At 54.4% G+C, this 18499-nt stretch overlaps 1 protein-coding gene across 1 annotated transcript in view; it reads left to right on the forward strand.

The window, feature by feature from the left end:
* The window catches only part of KSR2 (kinase suppressor of ras 2), a 288408-nt gene that overhangs the window by 29850 nt on the left and 240059 nt on the right, over positions 1 to 18499 (forward strand). Inside the window, exons 2-3 of the mRNA XM_034791563.1 lie at positions 5999 to 6139; positions 14599 to 14749. Of these exons, the coding sequence (XP_034647454.1) occupies positions 5999 to 6139; positions 14599 to 14749 (292 nt within the window). The remainder of the gene's footprint in view (positions 1 to 5998; positions 6140 to 14598; positions 14750 to 18499) is intronic.

The following is an 18499-nucleotide window of genomic DNA, read 5'->3' on the forward strand; positions in this document are numbered from 1 at the left end:
TTCAGAGGCGCTCTGCCCGTGCGATGGTCTGACCCTGCTCCCATTGACTCAACGGCAAATCTGCCTTTGACTTGGGTAGTAGCAAAATGGAGGCCTACGTTTGTGAAGACCAACTGCAGGGTGGAGGGCCCAGGTCTTAAATGCTGACGACTACAGACAGGCCAAGGCACTTGACCCTCCCAAGGATTAAGAAGCGCCTGTCTGGGCTGAGATCAAGCAGGGGGAAAGGTCAGCCTGGCCAGGTAGGTTTTAGAAGTACCTTTAAGAGCGCGTCTTCTACCTCCCCGATGCCTGTTGTGTCACTGGTGGGATGCTGGTAATAGACCTCGCTTCCCTGTGACTTGTTACAAACGCTCTTCCGGGGCGTAGAACTTGAGAGAGGTGAGACGAGCCCAACACCTCTTCCTGAAGGGGACACTGTCAGGTCAAAAAGCCTGGGCCTGATTCCTGCCTTGTACTGCCGAGTCGTTGCCACCTGTGCATGGTGGGTTCGGCCTCCCAGATTGGCATTTCCTGCTCACTTTGCATGGGGGTGAGGACCGCACAAGGTACCAGAGCATGGAGAATGGGGCCTCACGTTCTTAACAAGCAGATACCCTTCAGGCGATCTATTCAGCACCTTCTGATTATTACAGCAAAGGAACTTGAAACTCCAACTCTCTTTTCACCATTGATGCTGCTTGTTTCCCTTTTGCCCGGAGTGCTGAATGAGGCAAGTCAGTTTCACTCTTGTACAGAACTTCCCAACCCTAGGGATCACTGGGATCTTTGCGGAAGAGATCCCCTCCCTGATCTGTGCACGCAGAAGCTATCAATGGGTTACTCCACTAGCGCCCCCGCCCCCATCCCAGGCTGGATCCAATGCTGCTTCATGCATGGATTGTCTACAGGCTGAGGTGGGAACAGTTCTACTATAGAATCTCCTGCTCTTGGTCTTGCTCCTCCCTGTACGCCAGGAAAGGGGCATCTCTAGAGTGCACTCCCCTATGTCCCTGCAAGAAGAGCGCTGCCTGCGGGAGAGCCCCTTGGAGGGTGCACATGGAGGGGATGCTTTGGCCCAGTGTCTCTACTGAAGCCTGAAGCAGAGTCATGAGGCTCCACCTGGCTAGGTGAGGACCAGGGCTGGCGCAACCCATTAGGCGACCTAGGCAGTCGCCTAGGGCGCTAACATTTGGGGGGTGGCGACCGCGGCGGCTGGATCTTCGACCGCCCTGGTCGTCATCGGCATTTCGGAGGCAGGACCTTCCGCCACCTCTGTCGGGGGCGGGACCTTCCGCTGCCTAGGGCGGCAAAAAGGCTGGCGGCGCTCCTGGTGAGGACCCCTGCCCAGGTCCGTTGCCATGGAGAATCAGTTGTTCTAGGGATGCTAGGAGGGGATGCGGATGTGTGGTTCCCCTTTGCTGGCCAGCAAGGGAGACCAGAGACCTGGAGACAGCTTTGTGGTTGGGGCGGCGAGTGAGGCAGCCCCTGACTCCCAAGCTGGATTCTCCTTGTGGGTAAATCCACTGACTTCAATAGCATGACTGCAGATGTATAGGCTGGGGTGTAACAACAGGATCTGGGTTCCTGCTCGGCAGCCCCCTTTTCCCAAGTCTCCACCTTGACCCCAGACGTGGGAGACCCCCACCTGCTCCTATTTATAGCAACAATTACAAAATAATGTTCAGTCCTCAGCTAGGATCCCTTATTGATCCTGGCAGCCCAGTTACGCTGCATGCTGCTGACCCCCTTGACCTGGCCAATAATACCACCCCGTCCGAGGAGTGAGCAAATCACTTCCCAGCAGAAGCCTGGAAAACGTCCCTTTAACGACTTGCTAGGCGAGTGTTGCACCTGTTCTGTCTCCTTTGCAGCCTCTACTCCTGCTCTCAATATCTTTTAATCCCCCCCGTACCAAAACCCACAGTGTACGTGTGAGCGAGGTCACGTTTTCCGAGTGTTTACATTGCTGCATCCACATGAACTGGAATGAAGTTCTACCTGTGTGAGTGGAGAGATCGGCCCATAGGACACACACTGTTGCTGCAGTACTAACGGCTATATTTATTACTGAGGCAGCAAAAAGAAAACCCCTAAACTAGACTTGACAAAAGAAATGAGCAAAGCACATTGAGTGATGCATTATGGTTTCTGAGTTGTGTTCTTTTAGTTGATGGCTTGCAAAATGGTAGGCTTTCTGCTGTGTGTGTGTATGTGTGTGTGTGTGTGTACACGTATGTACACCCAGGAGCGTGCTAGGTGTTATGAATAAAAGATACAGTCAGCGTCTCAGAACTAACCGTGTCAGGCCCTGAGTCTCCAGCGCGATCCGCTAAGGCAGGCCCCTGTGGCAGTGCAGTGGCATGTTGACTAATGGGACTTGGTGAGGATTTGTGCTTGTAAATCCTGGGGCACAATGGGGACCACAGAGAGATGACAAGATAAGACAAACCAGAGGGAGGTGGTAGGGGAACAGGGCCAAGTATTACTAATCCAGCCCCTGGGTTAGCTGAGTGGCATTGCACATAGCTTGGGGGTGGGGTTGTTGGGTTTACTTGGGGTGTTTTTTCTAATCCTTGCCAATTGCCTTTTAAAAAAAATCCCTAAAACTTGAAGGTGCTATTTTGATCTCCGCTCTCTCTAACCTCTGCCCATCTGTTAACTCCTCTTTCCACGCAGGGCCAGCTCCAGGCACCAGCCTGGCAAGCAGGTGCTTGGGGCGGCCACTCCGGAGCGCGCGGCACGTCCAGGTATTCGGTGGCAATTCGGCGGACGGTCCCTCACTCCCTCTCGGAGCGAAGGACCTCCCGCCAAATTGCCGCCGCAGATCTTGATCGCGGCTTTTTTTTTTTTTTTTGGTTGCTTGGGGCGGCCAAAACCCTGGAGCCGGCCCTGTTTCCACGGTCCAGTTGTGCAACCTTTACTGAAGCTGCACTGTAAGGGCGGCCAGTCAAGCTCTGAAGTCAAAGGGGGCTCTGCCAGTGAGTTCACTGGGAGCAGGCTGGCGCTCACAATTTTTAGCAATGTCCCGGGTGTTACCCTGGTACTGTTTGTAGCGCTGTACGTCACATTAATAATAATGCATCTAGCCGGGGATGCTGTGGAAATGGGAAACTTTCAGCCAGGCATGTACGGTAGCCTAGTGCCACCTAGCGTTCCACAGACGGGGCACAGACTCACCAAGCTGAATGCAAGGAAAGGGAATTGCAGAGGGTTTCTTTCTGCGATAGTGTCTCAAACTCTTTGCCAGATGGTGTTGTGAAGGCCAGTACTATAACGGGGTTCAAAAGGGAGCTAGATAGATTCATGGAGGATAGGTCCATCAATGGGTATTAGCCAGGATGGGCAGGAATGGTGTCCCTAGCCTCTGTTTACCAGAAGCTGAGAATGAGCGACACTTGATGATAACCTGTTCTGTTCATTCCCTTTGGGGCACCTGGCATTGGCCACTGTCAGAGGACAGGATACTGGGCTTGATGGACCTTTGGTCTGACCCAGTAGGGCCGTTCTTATGTTCTTATGTAAATGAACCATACTATAATCTCTATTTCAGTCTAACGTGGCCAGGTACTTAGCGTCGTTCCAGTTCAGAATCGGAAAGTCTTTTGTTTTCTAACTGCAGTTGTCAGGGATGGCTGCGGAATGATTTGTGCAAAATGTGACATGGAAGGCCCTAGCTCTAAATGTGTGTGTGACCAGTGAGGAGAAATGTAGGTCTGTTTGTGCACCGAGCACCAGAAGCCCAAATGGCTACCCCAGTCCCCTGCAAACTGAAATGTTGGAATGATACTTGGTGTCAGACAAGTGTTACGCTAAGGGAGTGTCATTATCCCATTTTCCTGAGGCAGAATGTTTCTGGGCTGAGGTTACGCAGCACGGCCATGGCAGAGACAGCAGTAGAGTCCAGCAGGGATCCCGGCTGCCAGCCTCTTGTTCTGCCCAAGAGGCCCCGCATCAGATGGCTAGGGCTGGAGGTGGAATAGCTCCTCGGGGCAGGGAACACGTTCTTTGATTCGCACCAGGAGGCACGTGGCCAGCTGCTAACAAGAATAGTAGTGAAGGGCCTTGAGCCTGCCAGGCGCTGAGTGCTGTGGCCTGGCCCAGCAGTGCACGGAAGGGAAACGTAGAAAATTTGGCAGGAGTCACGTTGACTTCTGTGGGAGTGCTCAGCGTCACCCAGTAAAGGAAGGGAGCAGCGATGTCTCCACTCCAGGGCTTTCTCCAGGAAGGAGCTTCCCATGGCACGTGGCACTCAGGTCCCAATTGAAAACTGAGTGTCCCGATGCCAGCCTAGTCGCCGGCTGCAGCAGCTCCACTCGTCTCTCTGCAGGTGCTGTCAACACCAATGCGGCGGGTGGGCTGAATTCTAAGCTTGGATGCTTGTGGCACCCACTGAAGTTCATTTAACCCTCTGTGGTCTGCACATGTGGGTGATGAAATGCATCAGTGCTGCCTTTGCGCTGTAGGCTTGTCCAGTCTCCTGTGCTGATTGTAGATGTCGGCCCTGGCAGAGGGAGAGTTGAGCTGTTCGCTGCCCTGAGGACTGTGCAGGGATGGCGTATGAAAGCTGCCACTGGGAGTGGGCAGCTGTAAACTGACATGGCTTGCTGTCGTCGCCTCTTTCCTGCCTACTTGTGCTGAGGCTGCAGATTGGGCTCTCTCCACCAGACAGAATTCACAATCCTTAGTGTCCGCGTTTCTCACGTCATCCCTTTCAGTGTTGCTCTATGAACTGGGAATGGGGCAGGTTGCTCCCTCAGAGCCTTAGATGAGCTTCTGCAGAGCTATTAAAAGAGGGAGTGGGGTGTTTGTAGGGTTACCATATTTTGAGCCTCCAAAAGGAGGACACTCCACGGGGCCCCGCCCACGCCGCCCACGCCCCAACTCCGCCCCTTCCCCAAAGTCCCCGCCCCAACTCCGCCCCCTCCCCTGCTTCCCATGAACATTTGATTCGTGGGAAGCCTGAAGCAGGTAACGGGGGTGTGGGGGGAGGAGGTGCGGCCCAGTCTGGCCCCCCCCGGTGTCTCCAGCCTGGGTCGGCTCGGGCCCTGGGGTGCCAGCCCCTGGCCCGGCCCCTGGCCGAGCACCCCTGGCCCGCCCAGCACTGCCGGTCCCCGGCCTGGCCCCCGGCCCGGCCCCCGGCTCGGCACCGCCGGCCCCGCATGTCCCGATTTTCCCGGACATGTCCGGCTTTTTGGGATTTCCCCCCGGACGGGGATTTGGAGCCCAAAAAGCCGGACATGTCCGGGAAAATCCGGACGTATGGTAACCCTAGTGTTTGGATCCCTGACTTTCCAGTGGACAGGCCTGGGCTCCCATCCTACAAACTCTGATGCACACAAGAGTTACCCAATGGCATCAGCGTTTGCTGGATGCAAAGGTCTTTCCAAGAACAGCAGTACAGAGCTGGTATTTCTGGAACAGAGCGCTGAGCAAGGGGTGGATCTTCCTCTCCTGCCAATTCTTCTTGGGACCAGGAAGATCCAGGCATAGGAACAATATTGGAAACTGGGCATGAGTAGTTTAGGAGCTGACTCTAGCTGGTGTTGAACAGCACTTTGCTCTATGGACAGTGCCCCTGACTTCAGTGGGGCCACATGCGGAGTAAGACGCTAGTCGGTTGGGGTGACTGTGGGGGTTGCAGTGCGTCTGGCAGTTAAGGACTCTGACCTCTCCAGCAACATGTGCCATTCTCGGCCGTGCTCGGGTTTTGTTCCCGCAGAGCTGTGGGGCTGGCACGTGCTCTGGATGGGTTTGTGCCAGTAAAGATTCAAATCTCAGGAAATATATGCAAATTAGCACTCCCTGGGGAGGTTGGCTGGCAGGTGTGGGATGCAGTGTTGAAACTCTTCAGCGTTAAGTGAGTGGTTGCCCTTTGTCTGCAAAGATGGGGGACGTGGTAGCTTTGGGGAAAAGGGCAGAGTGTTTGTGTGTGTGTGTGTGTGTGTGTGTGTGTGTGTGTGTGTGTATGTTTGCTGTGTGCCGGCTGCCTCGAAACGCCTTTCCCCTTCTCTTCCAGAGCAAGCTGGTCAAGTACTTCAGCCGCCAGCTCTCGTGCAAGAGGAAGGTGGCCCTGCAGGAGCGCAGTGCCAAGCTGGAGGGCTTCCCTCAGCTCCTGCACTGGTTCCGCATCGTGGACATCCGCAAGGAGGTCATGGAGGTAAGGAGCCTGCATGCCCCGCTCCACCTGGAGCTCCTGCCTCTTGCCTCTCCCTGCAAGCTCCACCCAGTTCCCTCCCTCCGCCTCCTCATTGGTGCCTCTGCGCCTTCTTTCCTGAGGCACCCCGTCCCCCCCCAATTCCCTGTGTGCCTCCCCTCCTGCAATCCCTCCTTACAGCCTGCTGTCCTGCCCTCGCCTCCACACTCAGAGCAGGGTCTCCGGCTTCTTACGTGTCCCAAGTGCCGAGCCCAGGGGTGGAGAGGCCACAGTGAGTCCGTACCGTGCACTCAACTCACAGCGTGGTCTAATGGGCGTTGTACCTCAGGGAACAGCCTCTGCTCCCGCTGGCACTTCCCAGACGCACGAGTAGCTCCTCTCATACCGCCCCTTAGAATCTGCTGCCCCAAGCATGAGTTTGCTCGGCTGGTGCCTGGAGCCGGCCGTGAGTGGGACACGTGGGTTGAGTTCTCTGAGGGGCCTGTCTGCACAGGGGCTGCACCTGTGCTCGCTCTGATTGAGCTAGTGTGCTGAAAATCGTGTAGCCGGGGCAGCACGAGTGGTGGGCTGGGCTAGACAGCCCAGGACGATCCCCTCCGAGCCCATATGTAGGTACTCAGGGCAGCTAGCCCCTCCCATGCTGGTGCTGCTGTGAATACCCTTCTCTTTTCAGAAAGAACAGGAGTCCTTGTGGCACCTTAGAGACTAACCCATTTATTTGAGCATAAGCTTTCGTGGGCTACAGCCCACTTCTTCGGATGCATAGAATGGAACATACAGTGAGAAGATATTTATACATACAGAGAAGATGAAAAGGTGGAAGTTGCCGTACCAACTCTGAGAGGCTAATTAATTGAGATGAGCTATTATCAGCAGGAGAAAAAAAAGTTTTGTAGTGATCATCAAGATGGCCCATTTCAGACAGTTGACAAGAAGGTGTGAGGATACTGTACTTAACATGGGGAAATAGGTTCAATTTGTGTAATGACCCAGCCACTCTCCCAGTCTCTATTCAAGCCAAAGTTAATGGTATCTAGTTTGCATATTAATTCAAGCTCCGCAGTTTCTCGTTGGAGTCTGTTTTCTTGTGCATTCTATGCATCCGATGAAGTGGGCTGTAGCCCACGAAAGCTTATGCTCAAATAAATGTGTTAGTCTCTAAGGTGCCACAAGGACTCCTGTTCTTTTTGCGGATACAGACTAACATGGCTGCTACTCTGAAACCTTCTCTTCTTAGCACGTTAGCTCGAGCAGAGATAGCTGTCGCCTCCAGCTGGAATTCCCACCTTCCAGCTCCAGGGCAGACACGCCGTGCTTTGGTAAACGTTACCGAGAAGCAGCTAGGAAACATCTCGGCTCGGGGAAAGCACAGCCTGAGATCCCAGCAGGGCTAGTGCTGGGTGTCATCTTCTTGAGGTTGCCAGATGAAGTAGTTTCCTGGAGTTTAAGGCCAGAGGGGACCATCATGATTGTTTCATGCAGCCTGCTGCCTAACACAAGTCCGAGAATGTCAGCCGGTCGTTCCTCCACTGAGCTCCGTGACTTGGGGTTGAACTATATAGCGTATGTTTTAGAAATATTTGAGAAGTTTCCTGTGTGTGGATCTTTCAATGAGACCTTAAAAACCAAGGTCCTGTCTTGTCTGTATGGAATTAAATACCTTAGGGCACTGGTTTTGCTAAGGGTGGGATTTTGTCCCCGTTCCCTTTTCCAAAATATCCCCTTCCTTTGCTTCTCCTGCTGTTGTGCGGTGTTTGAGGTGCCTCCAAACTGCGTGGATTGAAGCAGAGGTCCTGTAGAAATATGTGATTGGGTAATTATAGACTGTATCCTTAATGCATTTGCACAAGAGGGCAGAGGGAAGGTTCTGTATAGAATTATCTCTCCCCCCCCACTTTAAAACATGCTGCCTGTGTGGGTCTTTGCACTGATTTTTAATGTAAGGTGCGTGTCCAGAGGGCTGGCTGGCTCAGCTGACTGGTGATGGGGCAGGGAACGTTCCATCGTGGTCATTGGCTCATATCTGGCCCAGTTGTTAGTGACTGAATGTCGCTGGGTGTGAAGCAGGCTGGTGGTCTGGGTAGAGTTCTTGGTGAGGAGGTGGCCAGGTTACAGAAGTCAGCAGTACGCCTCGCCCATTGCCTGGCAGAGAGAGAACACACCCTGTGCATTTCAGTAACACCTTCTAGGCAAGCATTATGGTTTGTGACTTCCTTTGAAGCAGGCGGCCTCGTCATACACGAGGGAAACCAAGGCACAGGTGGTCTGAGTGGCTTGTCCACAGTCACAGAACAAGGTCGTGGCACAGCTGGGAGCAGAAACCAGGTCTCCTCACGCCTCGTCCTCTGCGCTAACCACTAGGCTGTCTTTCCTGGGGACATGCAAACTGCTCAAGCACAACTGCTGGCGGAGTGCGTGTGCCCTTCCACTGAACTGGCCCCCAAACTTCTCTGCTTCAGGTTATCCCCTAGGCCCTGTGGGCTTTGATCACTTGTCTTCTGTCTACCCAGCCCCATAGCTCCCTCTCCTTCTGGCTGGCTACTTGCTAGGTGAGGGCAGAGGTCATGCTACTGCTACCCTGGGCCCTGCAGCTGCTTCTCTTCCAGGCTTCCCACACTAGGGGCTCCTGAAGCCCCAGGGCCGGTCACACCTTTTGAATGCAGCAGCCCCAGCAAAGCGGGAAGCCCCAGGGAAAGAGGTGGTGTAACCAGAGCAGCCAAAGGGCCGTGCAGTTGTGTCCGCTGTTGCCTCCAGAGCGGAGCCAAGGCTTCTGGTTCCTGAGTGCATGATCCTGTGAGGCGTTGAAGCCCCTTGCAGAAGGCGCTGAGCCCCGCTAGAATCCAAGGACTGTCCCTGATTCCCTCACCCTCCGAGTGCCTGTCTCTAACTGTGCGTCTCTGGTGAGGCTGTAGGAAACCAGCAGAGGTGGAAATGTCCCGAGTCCCTGTAACATTTAATGCTTACAGGGCACCTTTCATGCAGAAGGCTTGCCAAAGCACTTCACAAACCACCATATATATGTAAAGAACCAGTGAGATGCAGCCTGCTCTGGGGTGGAGCCACCTCTCTCACACTGGGGAGAGGAGAGATTTTAGCCAAGGAGCCTGAGGCAAAGCCTTACCTTGGGAAACATGCTAAGTGTGCTTTCGTGTTCTCCGGGAGCAGACAGGACCTTGACCTTTAAGGCCTCATTGAAAAGATCAAGGCTCAGCAAACAGCCCGGAATTCATTATTTGGAAGGGTTGAACCAGCTCCGCTAGTATTTGAACCTGTGACTCCAGGGAGTCAAAGTATTGAAAATTCAATACCTCAGCCACGAATCCCATCCACACGGGGAACCACCTTCTCTGGGCTGGCCTGTCCCTGTTCACAGACCCCAGGATTTCAATGCAGCCGAACCACTGGCTGAAGATAACAGGATACTTTTTACAATTAGGTTTAAACACCTAGTCCCTATTTTGTAACCCCTAAATGGGGTGTAACCCCCGTTTGCCAAGGCTGGATTTTCATCATGCCTTTTATCTGGGTATTTAGAATTCAACTCTATTCTCCTCTTTTGTTTGTCCGGTGCTGCATTGGCTTCCATGGGGCCACTGTTAGCTCTGAGTCCCCTGCTCTGCCTGGCTCCCCTAGCGCAGTCCACTGTGGGTTTTCTGCATTACTGCCTTCATGCGGTGATGTGGCCACACCACCCCATCAGCCCTGCCTTGCCCACACACAGCACCTGCCCCTTCCTATCCTGGCACCGTCATGGGCACCCAGGGCCTGATTTTCAGCGATCCAGAGTGCCCCTAACTCTTGGACGGTCAGTGGGAGCTGTGGGTTCTGAGCCCCTCTGAAAGTCAGGCCTCTGGCAACCTGGACAGTGTCATGGGGTGACTCGGGCCGTCTAAGGGTGTGTCTGCACTGCAGCTGGCAGGGAGCGTTCCAGCCTGGGCAGACAGGCTGGGGCTAGTGGGGCTTGAGCTGGTGTGATAAAATTAGCAGTGTGGATGTTGCAGCTTCCCGCCCACCTGAGCCCCGGGGTGGGAGCAGCAATGTCCCACCTGCAGTGTAGGTGCCTGTGGGGAACGGGCGAAGGGAGAATTGTCATTGGTGACTGATGAACACCTGGAGAGCTTGATGGACATGATCTGCACCACCTGGGGAGAGAGTGGTCAGGTGGAAGAGGGAGTTTAGGAAAGGGAACAGAAGCCAGGCAGGGGAAGAAGGCCGGGGGTGAGGAAGTGCTGGATCCCGTCTAGGGATTGGGTTGGAGCAGACCCAGCGTGCAGGGGACCGGATCAACACCCGCTGTAGCCTTGGAAAAGGGCCAGGGCTCAAGGAAAGCTGATGCGAGTCAGGGGCTGGAAGCAAGCGCAGCAAACAGCGTCCAGGGGAGCGGTTGGTGTGCCTGAGGAGGGGAGGGAGAGGCCAGGTGAGAAGGAGGTGAGAGACCCCGAGCCCAGCAGTGGAGGGAGAGGTCGTTAAGTTGTGGACTTTGCTTGGTGGATGAGGCTGGGATGGGAGGGAAGCCCCAAAGGGGCAGCAGACCGGCTGGGCTTTCTTACGTTGGCTGGAACGTGGGGGAAGGACACTGTGACACTGGCAGGGCGACGCTGCTCCAGAAAGAGCTGGACGCTAGGGGAGCCTGGCTGGAGGGCCAGGTCCCAATCGCGGGAGCCTGTCATCAAACCCACAAGAGCCGGCAGCCTGCCACAGACCAGCTTAGAAGTCACTTCTACATGTGCCAGCGCTGAGTCTAGTGGGACACCCATTCGCTGCCTCCCTTCCTTCCGCCCTCTCTCTAGCCAGCCTCCTATGCAGATCTCCTGCCTGTCTGGGACGGCAGCTCCGGCCTGCTCGCGAGCAGTAGTGTTCTGCCCTTCCGGAGCCGCTGGCATTGAGGATCTCCGAGCGCTTCCATCACAATCCGGGAGCAAGGGCAAGGGCTTATGCCCACACTGCAGAGGGGTAGCAGAGGCAGAGCGGGTCAGAGCGAGCTGTCTGACCCATACCACGTCCAGGGCAGACTCAGAAATGGAACCCAGGAGTCCTAACTCCTAGTTCCCCGCTCTAACTGTTAGACTACACTTGGGACCGGATTCAGTGTGGACAGCTCCCGCTAGGCCACATTCAGCCTTAAAGGAAGCAGGCAAAAATCCCACTGGAGTTACCGCCGCCCCTCTCCAGCTGGCAGGGAAGAGCACAGTAAGATGGGGGAGCTTCCAAAGACAGGCCGGTGCTGCAGGCCAGACAAACCGAGAGGAAAACATTTGCTCGGAGTTCAACTCTTCGCCACCGCCCTCATGAGCGAGCCCTTCACCTTCTCTCTCCCGGGAGTGAGGACTCTCGTCGCTCTCCAGCCACGGTGGCTGTCACTCTTTGGCCTCCCAGCTCTTGGGCAAGTCACTTGGCTGCTGTGTGCCTCACTTTCCTGGCTGGTGAAATGCGGCTGGGGTACTCAGCCTGCCTCCCAAGGCGGCTGGGTAGGGTCGCTAACGATGCCGCTCTGTGGGATGGCCGGGCTTTCTGGAGGCCAGGCTTCCTGTCTTGGGGAAGTTGTGTGTTTGAGCCATACATCAGGCGTGGTGGCAGCGGTGGGGAGAGGTCGGTGCTGAGGAGATAGTGGCAAGAAGGCGAAAAAGGGAAGCGAGCTAGTCTTCCACTCTTCCCCATGAAAGTGGAAAAGATGGATGCACGGCACCAGAGTTTCCACCAGGGGGCGGAATTGCTTCACTAATGGACTGTTCTGCACCAATCTGCCTGAGTCCTGTTGTAATACTGAACTGTGGATGGGAGGGATTTCTCACGGGCTGGCAAATGTGGAGTTGCATATTCCGTGGTGAGACGGCTCTGCGATGCCGCAGCAGCTAGAGGCAGCGTTGTCTAGTGGTTAGGGCCCAGGAGCTGTAGTTAGGACCTTTCCTGAACATGCTACTGATTCGCTATGTGAATCAGGGCCAGTCGCTCAGGCTAAAATGGTCACGTGTCTTCTTCACCTGGGACACGTCGGGCCTGATGGTCAGAGGTGCTGAGCACCCGCAGCTCCCATTGACGTTGGCTGGAGCTGTGGGTGCTCCGCACCTCTGTAACTCAGCCCCACAGCATCTCCGGTTGGGTAGCTGCTTCGTGGGCTCGTCTGAAGATGTAGGTTTGCCCCTTCCGTGCTTCAGACTCCCGTCTTTGTGCTTCAGAGCCTTCAATCCGAGGGGTTATGGGAGGGCCAAGCCTTGTCCTGCCATGACGTAGCCACCGGCAATCTCTCTCAGGGGCTTGAAATGCGATAAAACAAATGGGAAACCATTGGTAAATATCCTTCTAACTGCACTCTGAGGGCCAGGGCCTGTCTGGCTGGAGAACCCCACCAAAGAAATACCAGGCTGGCCTGGCATTCATTCCCCAGGTAATGCCAGGGGCAGGGCTGGACGAAGGCAGTCGAGAGTCCTGGCACATGATGAGGTGGGGCCTCCCCATGGCTCCGTCCCCACCACTTGGAGTAGCCCCCTTCCCCTCTCAGAGGCATGGCTAATGGCATGGGATCTCCCTGCTCCTCCTAGGAGTGATAGCAGGACCCCCATTCCATGGATGGGAGAGAAGTAATGACAAGAACAGGGGTCCATCCTCTCCCTCACAGGCATGGGGTTCCTTCAATACTTACCTCAGCAGCTGGAGTGTGTCCGCTTGCTGCTTTCCTTCTGCTACCCCACAGAGTCCTTGTCAAGGTGGTGTGGGAGTGGTTCTCCAGAGCAGCGGGTCTGGGAGTTCACACTACATTGAGGTGCAGAGTGCCGTTCACCCCTCTCCAAGCTATTGTTTCAGGCTCTCGGCAGACTCAGGCGGATGGGAATATATCAGTTACACTCAAGTCACATTTTCAGGCTTTTCTGCTCGAATCTGAAGGCTGGAGACTTTTGTTTTAAAGTGAAAACTGCAATTCTGATGCAGTCACGACTGCAGGAGCTGGGACTGTAGGCTTGGGCTCGGCTAAGGAACACATGCCGGCTTCAAGGCCTCTGGAGTGGGGGTAAGAACTGAACTTCTCAAGGTCTAACTTGAGTTCAGTTTCTCTGCTAAATTTTGCCCCAGCACCAGCTGGATCAACCCTGTGGAGCCATGTGTTAGAATGGACTGGAATCCAGTGTAGGACGGTGCCTTTCCCACTGCGCGGTCCCGAAGCACTTGCCTTGTCAGGGGCGACTGCGTTTGTAGGGCCCATCCAGCAAAGTGCTAAACACCCTCGACTCCCATTGACCACGGTGCGAGCTGAGAGCGCTGTGCACCCTGCTGGATGGGACCCCTAATGGCCTACGGTAGCTCAGCCATTAAAGATGATGAGTCTTAGCACTTACTTGGACAGGTGCGCGCTCTCTCTCTTTACTAGGGTGGGTCAGTGTTTCAGAGGTGTGGGCACTGGGGCATAGACGGGTGAATGGACCAGGCCAGGGTCACGTGGCCCATCACTGGCTACATGGGGTACAGAACCCAGGTCTGCAATAGCGCAGGGTGCGTGACAAGTTACAATCTGCTTTAGAGGGAAGCTGCTTTGGTCACCGTGCTGGTATTCTCCCCACCTCTCCCCTCAATGGGCCACGGGGGTTTTAACTTCTGCCAGCACAGCAACCTGAGACAGAAGGTGGGATCTTGGTTAGTATCTTGTCTACATGAGATCAGAAAGCAGCTGTTTGGCTCTGCATATTTCCAAGGCAATGAACCTTTCCTTAATGCTGAAGCTCCCTTTTTAGGAAATCTATCAATGTAGCTGTAGTTGCCTCAGGGATGAGAGTGGAGAGATTTCTTCCTATGTGCATGCAATGGTCTACAAGTAATTGGAGATTCTATAATAAAATTTCCAATCCCTACTCTGCACTGGTCCACAGGGTAATGACGTTTACTTGGAGTGTGTTTTTCATCCACTAGATATCTCTGGGCTTTATAGAATTCCAGGCGTGATTGGGTCCTGGTAAACAACATGAGACAAAGCTGGAACTCGAGCTATGTGGAAGCCTGTTTACATGTGCCAGTAGGTGGTAGCAGGTTTCTTTCTAAAGTGCCTCCTCTGTAGGAAGGTCTGTGATTCCATGTGTCATGGCACAAGGGGCAGGCTTTCCTGTTTCTATTTTCTGAGACTGATTTACAGGTCTGGTCTATACTACCCGCCTGAATCGGCGGGTAGAAATCGACCTCTCAGGGATCGATTTATCGCGTCCCGTCGGGACTCGACAATCGATCCCCGAATCGGCGCTCTAACTCCACCAGCGGAGGTGGTAGTAAGCGCCGCCGACAAAAAGCGGCAGAAGTCGATTTTGCCGCCGTCCTCACAACGGGGTAAGTCGGCTGCAATACGTCGAATTCAGCTACGCTATTCACGTAGCTGAATTTGTGTATCTTAAATCGACTCCCCGCTGTAGTGTAGAGGTACCCACAGTCAGCTCTTAGGATGCTTCTCCCTCCCTCACCCCTCTCCTGTCTCTCATCTCTAGGAAATCACCCCTGGCCAGCTGAGCCTGGAGGACCTTCTGGAAATGACTGATGACCAGGTCTGTGAGACGGTGGAGAAGTTTGGAGCCAACAGCGAGGAGTGTGCCCGGCTGAACGCCTCCCTCTCCTGCCTCAGGAGCGTCCACAAATCAGGTGAGGAAGGGCTGTGCAGAGCTCGCTGCTTCTGCTGGGTCCTGTGGCCTCACTCATCTGCTGAGGAGTCCTCTGACTCTCTCTTAGAGCCCTAAGTTTTCCTTCTCCTGGTCCTTTGCTCCCTCACCCTCATATTGACCCCACCTTGCTCCTGGCTGAGTACGAGCCCCATGGTCAGTCTAATCAATGTTAGTCCTGAGCTGACTGGAGGGGATGGGCCTGCTGTCACTTCACACACCCCAACACCACCCAGCTGAGCGTCAAAGGAGCTGGTGGTTTCCATCCAGGTCCTATTGTCTCTGGCACCCAGGGCACAACTTGTCGTCTTGGTTGGCAGCCTTAGCAGTTGCCAGTGCAGTTATGGTGCATGGACTAGAATATATGTAGTATTAGAGCCTATATGGAGTTAGAGCCTACCTTCAGAGGGGTTCAAAACCCTATAGCTCTGCTATGTTTCTTCATTGAATTCTGTAGGTTTTTAGCGGGTTTCCTATATAATCTTTGGGTTGTCCCTTTTAAATTCCACGTGACTCTTCCATAGTGGGTAATGGTCAGTGGAGTGCAATCTGCCCCTCTCCCCCTTAGAGGCAAGTCCCTGAAGGCCAAAGTGGGGACATGGAGCAGCGCTGGGGAAGCTCCCGTGGCCTACGTCCATGCCGTGAATAAGCAGAGACCTTCAGTCTCTAAAGCTGTCAAGCTGGCCCCTCTCCCTCACACATGGGGGAGATGATGGTGAGGGAATGCTCTGCCGAACTCTCTGGATGGGGCAGTTCAGTGACTTGCACGTGAGTGGAAATGCCAGGGGCACGTCTGACATTGGAGTGCGTGGCCTTGCCTGACCCTCGCCTGTGCTGGGAACTGTTCTTGTCTCCTTACCAAGCTGATGTCTTCAAGTTTTGCCTTTCCTTCTGGATGTTTTCTGCTCCCTTCTGGGATGTGAGGATCCAGATTGAGAGAGAGAAACACGTGCTGTCTGGGAGCAAAGCACTTGATAATCAAAAGTTATGGTCTGAGGCCATCTGTCTCTCACAGCTTTGACAGCTCAGAAGGGGCCGGTCCTGGCTTCAGCTCACCAGAGACCAGGTTGGTAGCGTAGTATGGATCTGGAGTCAGATCTGGATCCAAACTACCTCAAAGCTCAGGGGTGACTTGTCCCTGGGGTGCTAGACCATCTGTAGTCTGGATGTTTGTGAAATGCCCAGGACGTACTTCTGATTTGGCCAACACAATGTTGAAATGTGTATCTCTGCCGGGGATGCCGTTTTCCAGCCATGTCATGGTCCTGTGTGAGCTCAGGCAAGTCGCTTAGGCCCAGATCCTGCCAACGCTTGTCTTGACACTCTGAGTTTTCCCAGGGAGGTTGTGAAGGGTGCTCTTGGGCTCAAAGCTAATCATGTGCATACATCGGGGCTGTAGGCTCCCTGTTCTCCTGCTGGGAGAACGCGTCTGGCCATCTCCCCAGGCTCTGAAGTTTGCATTGTCAATGTTGGCAAAGCAATTTCGCATCTTTGGTGATGTGATAGAAGGGCCAAGTATCTGTACAGGGCAGTTAGCCACACTGAGGCTGTTAAGTACAAGCGTGCTGCTCCAACAGGGCTAGGGGAAAATCTCCCCCCAGCTTGCTCTCGGCCTGGTGGGGTTCCCTGCGAGTAACTATCGGTCTGTAAGGAAACATTCTGTATTTAGCTACATCAGTCTTGGGTAAATGTGTGCTCCAAGCCTCCTTCCTCTGTCCAGCAGAGGGCCCCAGAGGTCCTTGAGAACGCGATTGCTGCTGGTAGAGTGCCAAGTCCCTTTCTATGAGGATGTGATACCAGTGCCATCTTCATCCACAGCAGGCTAACGAATGAATAAACGTGGAGCCAGGCTGCCTGAGAAACCCCCTAAAATGCAAAGGCCAAATCCAGCCTTTGCCTTGCATTCAGTGGGCGTCTCTGGACTTACATGCACCAGCGCTGAATTTAGCCTGAGATCTTTACCTAAAACGAGTCTTGTGGTTCTAATCAGAAGCTTCATGCTGGACCTGATCCTCCAGGCCCTCCTATGAGTTCTTGGCTGTTTGCCTGTGTTGGGCCTGAGACTGGGCCTCCCTGTTCTTCAGCTGGCAATGAGTTTGGGCCCAAGGCTGAAGGCCTCTGTCCATTATTGAACTGCAGCTGCTATTCTTGTTTGTGTTCAGTCCTCCTTCCCCTTCAATTCCACTTGGCTCAACAATATCTGGTGGTAGAGAGTTCCACAGGGTAACTGAGTAAAACAGTATTTCCTTTAACATGTTTTAAAGGTGTCTTCTTAATTTCAGTGAGCGTTGCCACAGATCGCAGCCCTGCGCAACCTTCTCTGCCCCATTCGTTCTCTTATATTCCTAGATCGCCTTTAAACTAAACAGCCCCAGCCTTTTAAATCTGTTCTTGTATGGAATCTCCTTAGTGCCTCAGTTTCCCTGCCCTCCTGGGAACAGCCTCTATAGCTGCTACTAGTAGCATGTACTTCCTGCTCAGATTAGCCCAAGAGGTTAATTCTGCAGAGACACCCTCTGGCCTGGAGCAGTGCTCCAATGACTCATGGTGTCTGAAGGGGACGGCTGGCCAGTTACGTCAGTGAAGGAGGCCAGTCCGGCCGGGCCGTGTCAGGTAGGACAGTACTGTGGTTCCCTGTCTCACTCGGGTTTGGTCAGCTTCTTTCTCTCTGATTTCCAGCATTTCATTTGCATGCACCGCGTGTCACGTGGCGCAGTCCAGCAGTGGAAGTGCCGGAAGTCAGTGGGCACTGCTCCGTACGACATGTCAATTACTGCCCAGGGCCACCCTGCAGCAGCAGGCCAGTGACAGTTGTGACTAGAACCGCAGTCTCCTGACTCCCAGTCCCGGGCCCTACCCAGGCAGAGCCATGATTCTGCTTTGCCAAGAGAGCTGGCATATGGACGCCGCTAGCAATTGTTCTGCCAGTTCTTCGCCCTTGCTGACGCCCAGGAAAAGGCCGCACTGGGCTGGTGCTACACATGCCCAGGTGAGCCCTGCCCTGGGGTCTCTGCCATATAAGGCAATGGAAGTGGAAGGCGAATTGGCGCAGGCTGCATCGGCGGTAGTGACACCAGGCTATACGTAGCACGCCTTTTGAAGTGGCGACAGGAGCCCCCACCCTAGCAATCTGGCAGTTGGAGGTTTTGCTGCCTTCCTTAAATCTGTGATTCCTGGGCCAGGAGGCGTTCCCGATCGTGTAAATGGTGGAGGACAGCTGTGACCGGGCACGTGCACTGGGAGCAGGAGGAATGCGATGGAAACGCTTGTCTCAAAGGAGAAACGTCTCTCCCTCTTGCGGCACTACTAACAAGGTCCCAGAATGTAGCTGATCGGGTAGTGCTCACCCAGCTCCCTTCCTCGGCCAGGTTGCTGTCCCCATCGGGAGGGCTTTCCGCCCCCATGTGCCAGGCATCCTCTCAGCTGGCTTGACTCCTGCTGACAAGCTGAGGGGTTTACTCATATACATGGTTTCTGCAAAGCGTTCCCCCTCCTGGCCTGGGACGGTCTTTGCTCCATTTCCCTCTCCCATGGAAGGAACCGGAGTTCTGACCCACAAATGCTGCTGATCTCAGGGACTCGCTGCTGACTCAGAGGCCCTGGGCTGCTGCACTGACCCAGGAGTCCCTTCCGGCGCCTGGCCTGGAGCGTGAACCAGTGGCTGTCTCTGGGCCGCCTTTTAAGGTTAGTCCTACGGGAGTCTGGGGGCGGGCAAGGAAAAGTCAATACAACC

The sequence above is a fragment of the Trachemys scripta genome, chromosome 15, assembly GCF_013100865.1.
Source record: "Trachemys scripta elegans isolate TJP31775 chromosome 15, CAS_Tse_1.0, whole genome shotgun sequence".
In the NCBI taxonomy this organism is placed as follows: domain Eukaryota; kingdom Metazoa; phylum Chordata; order Testudines; family Emydidae; genus Trachemys; species Trachemys scripta.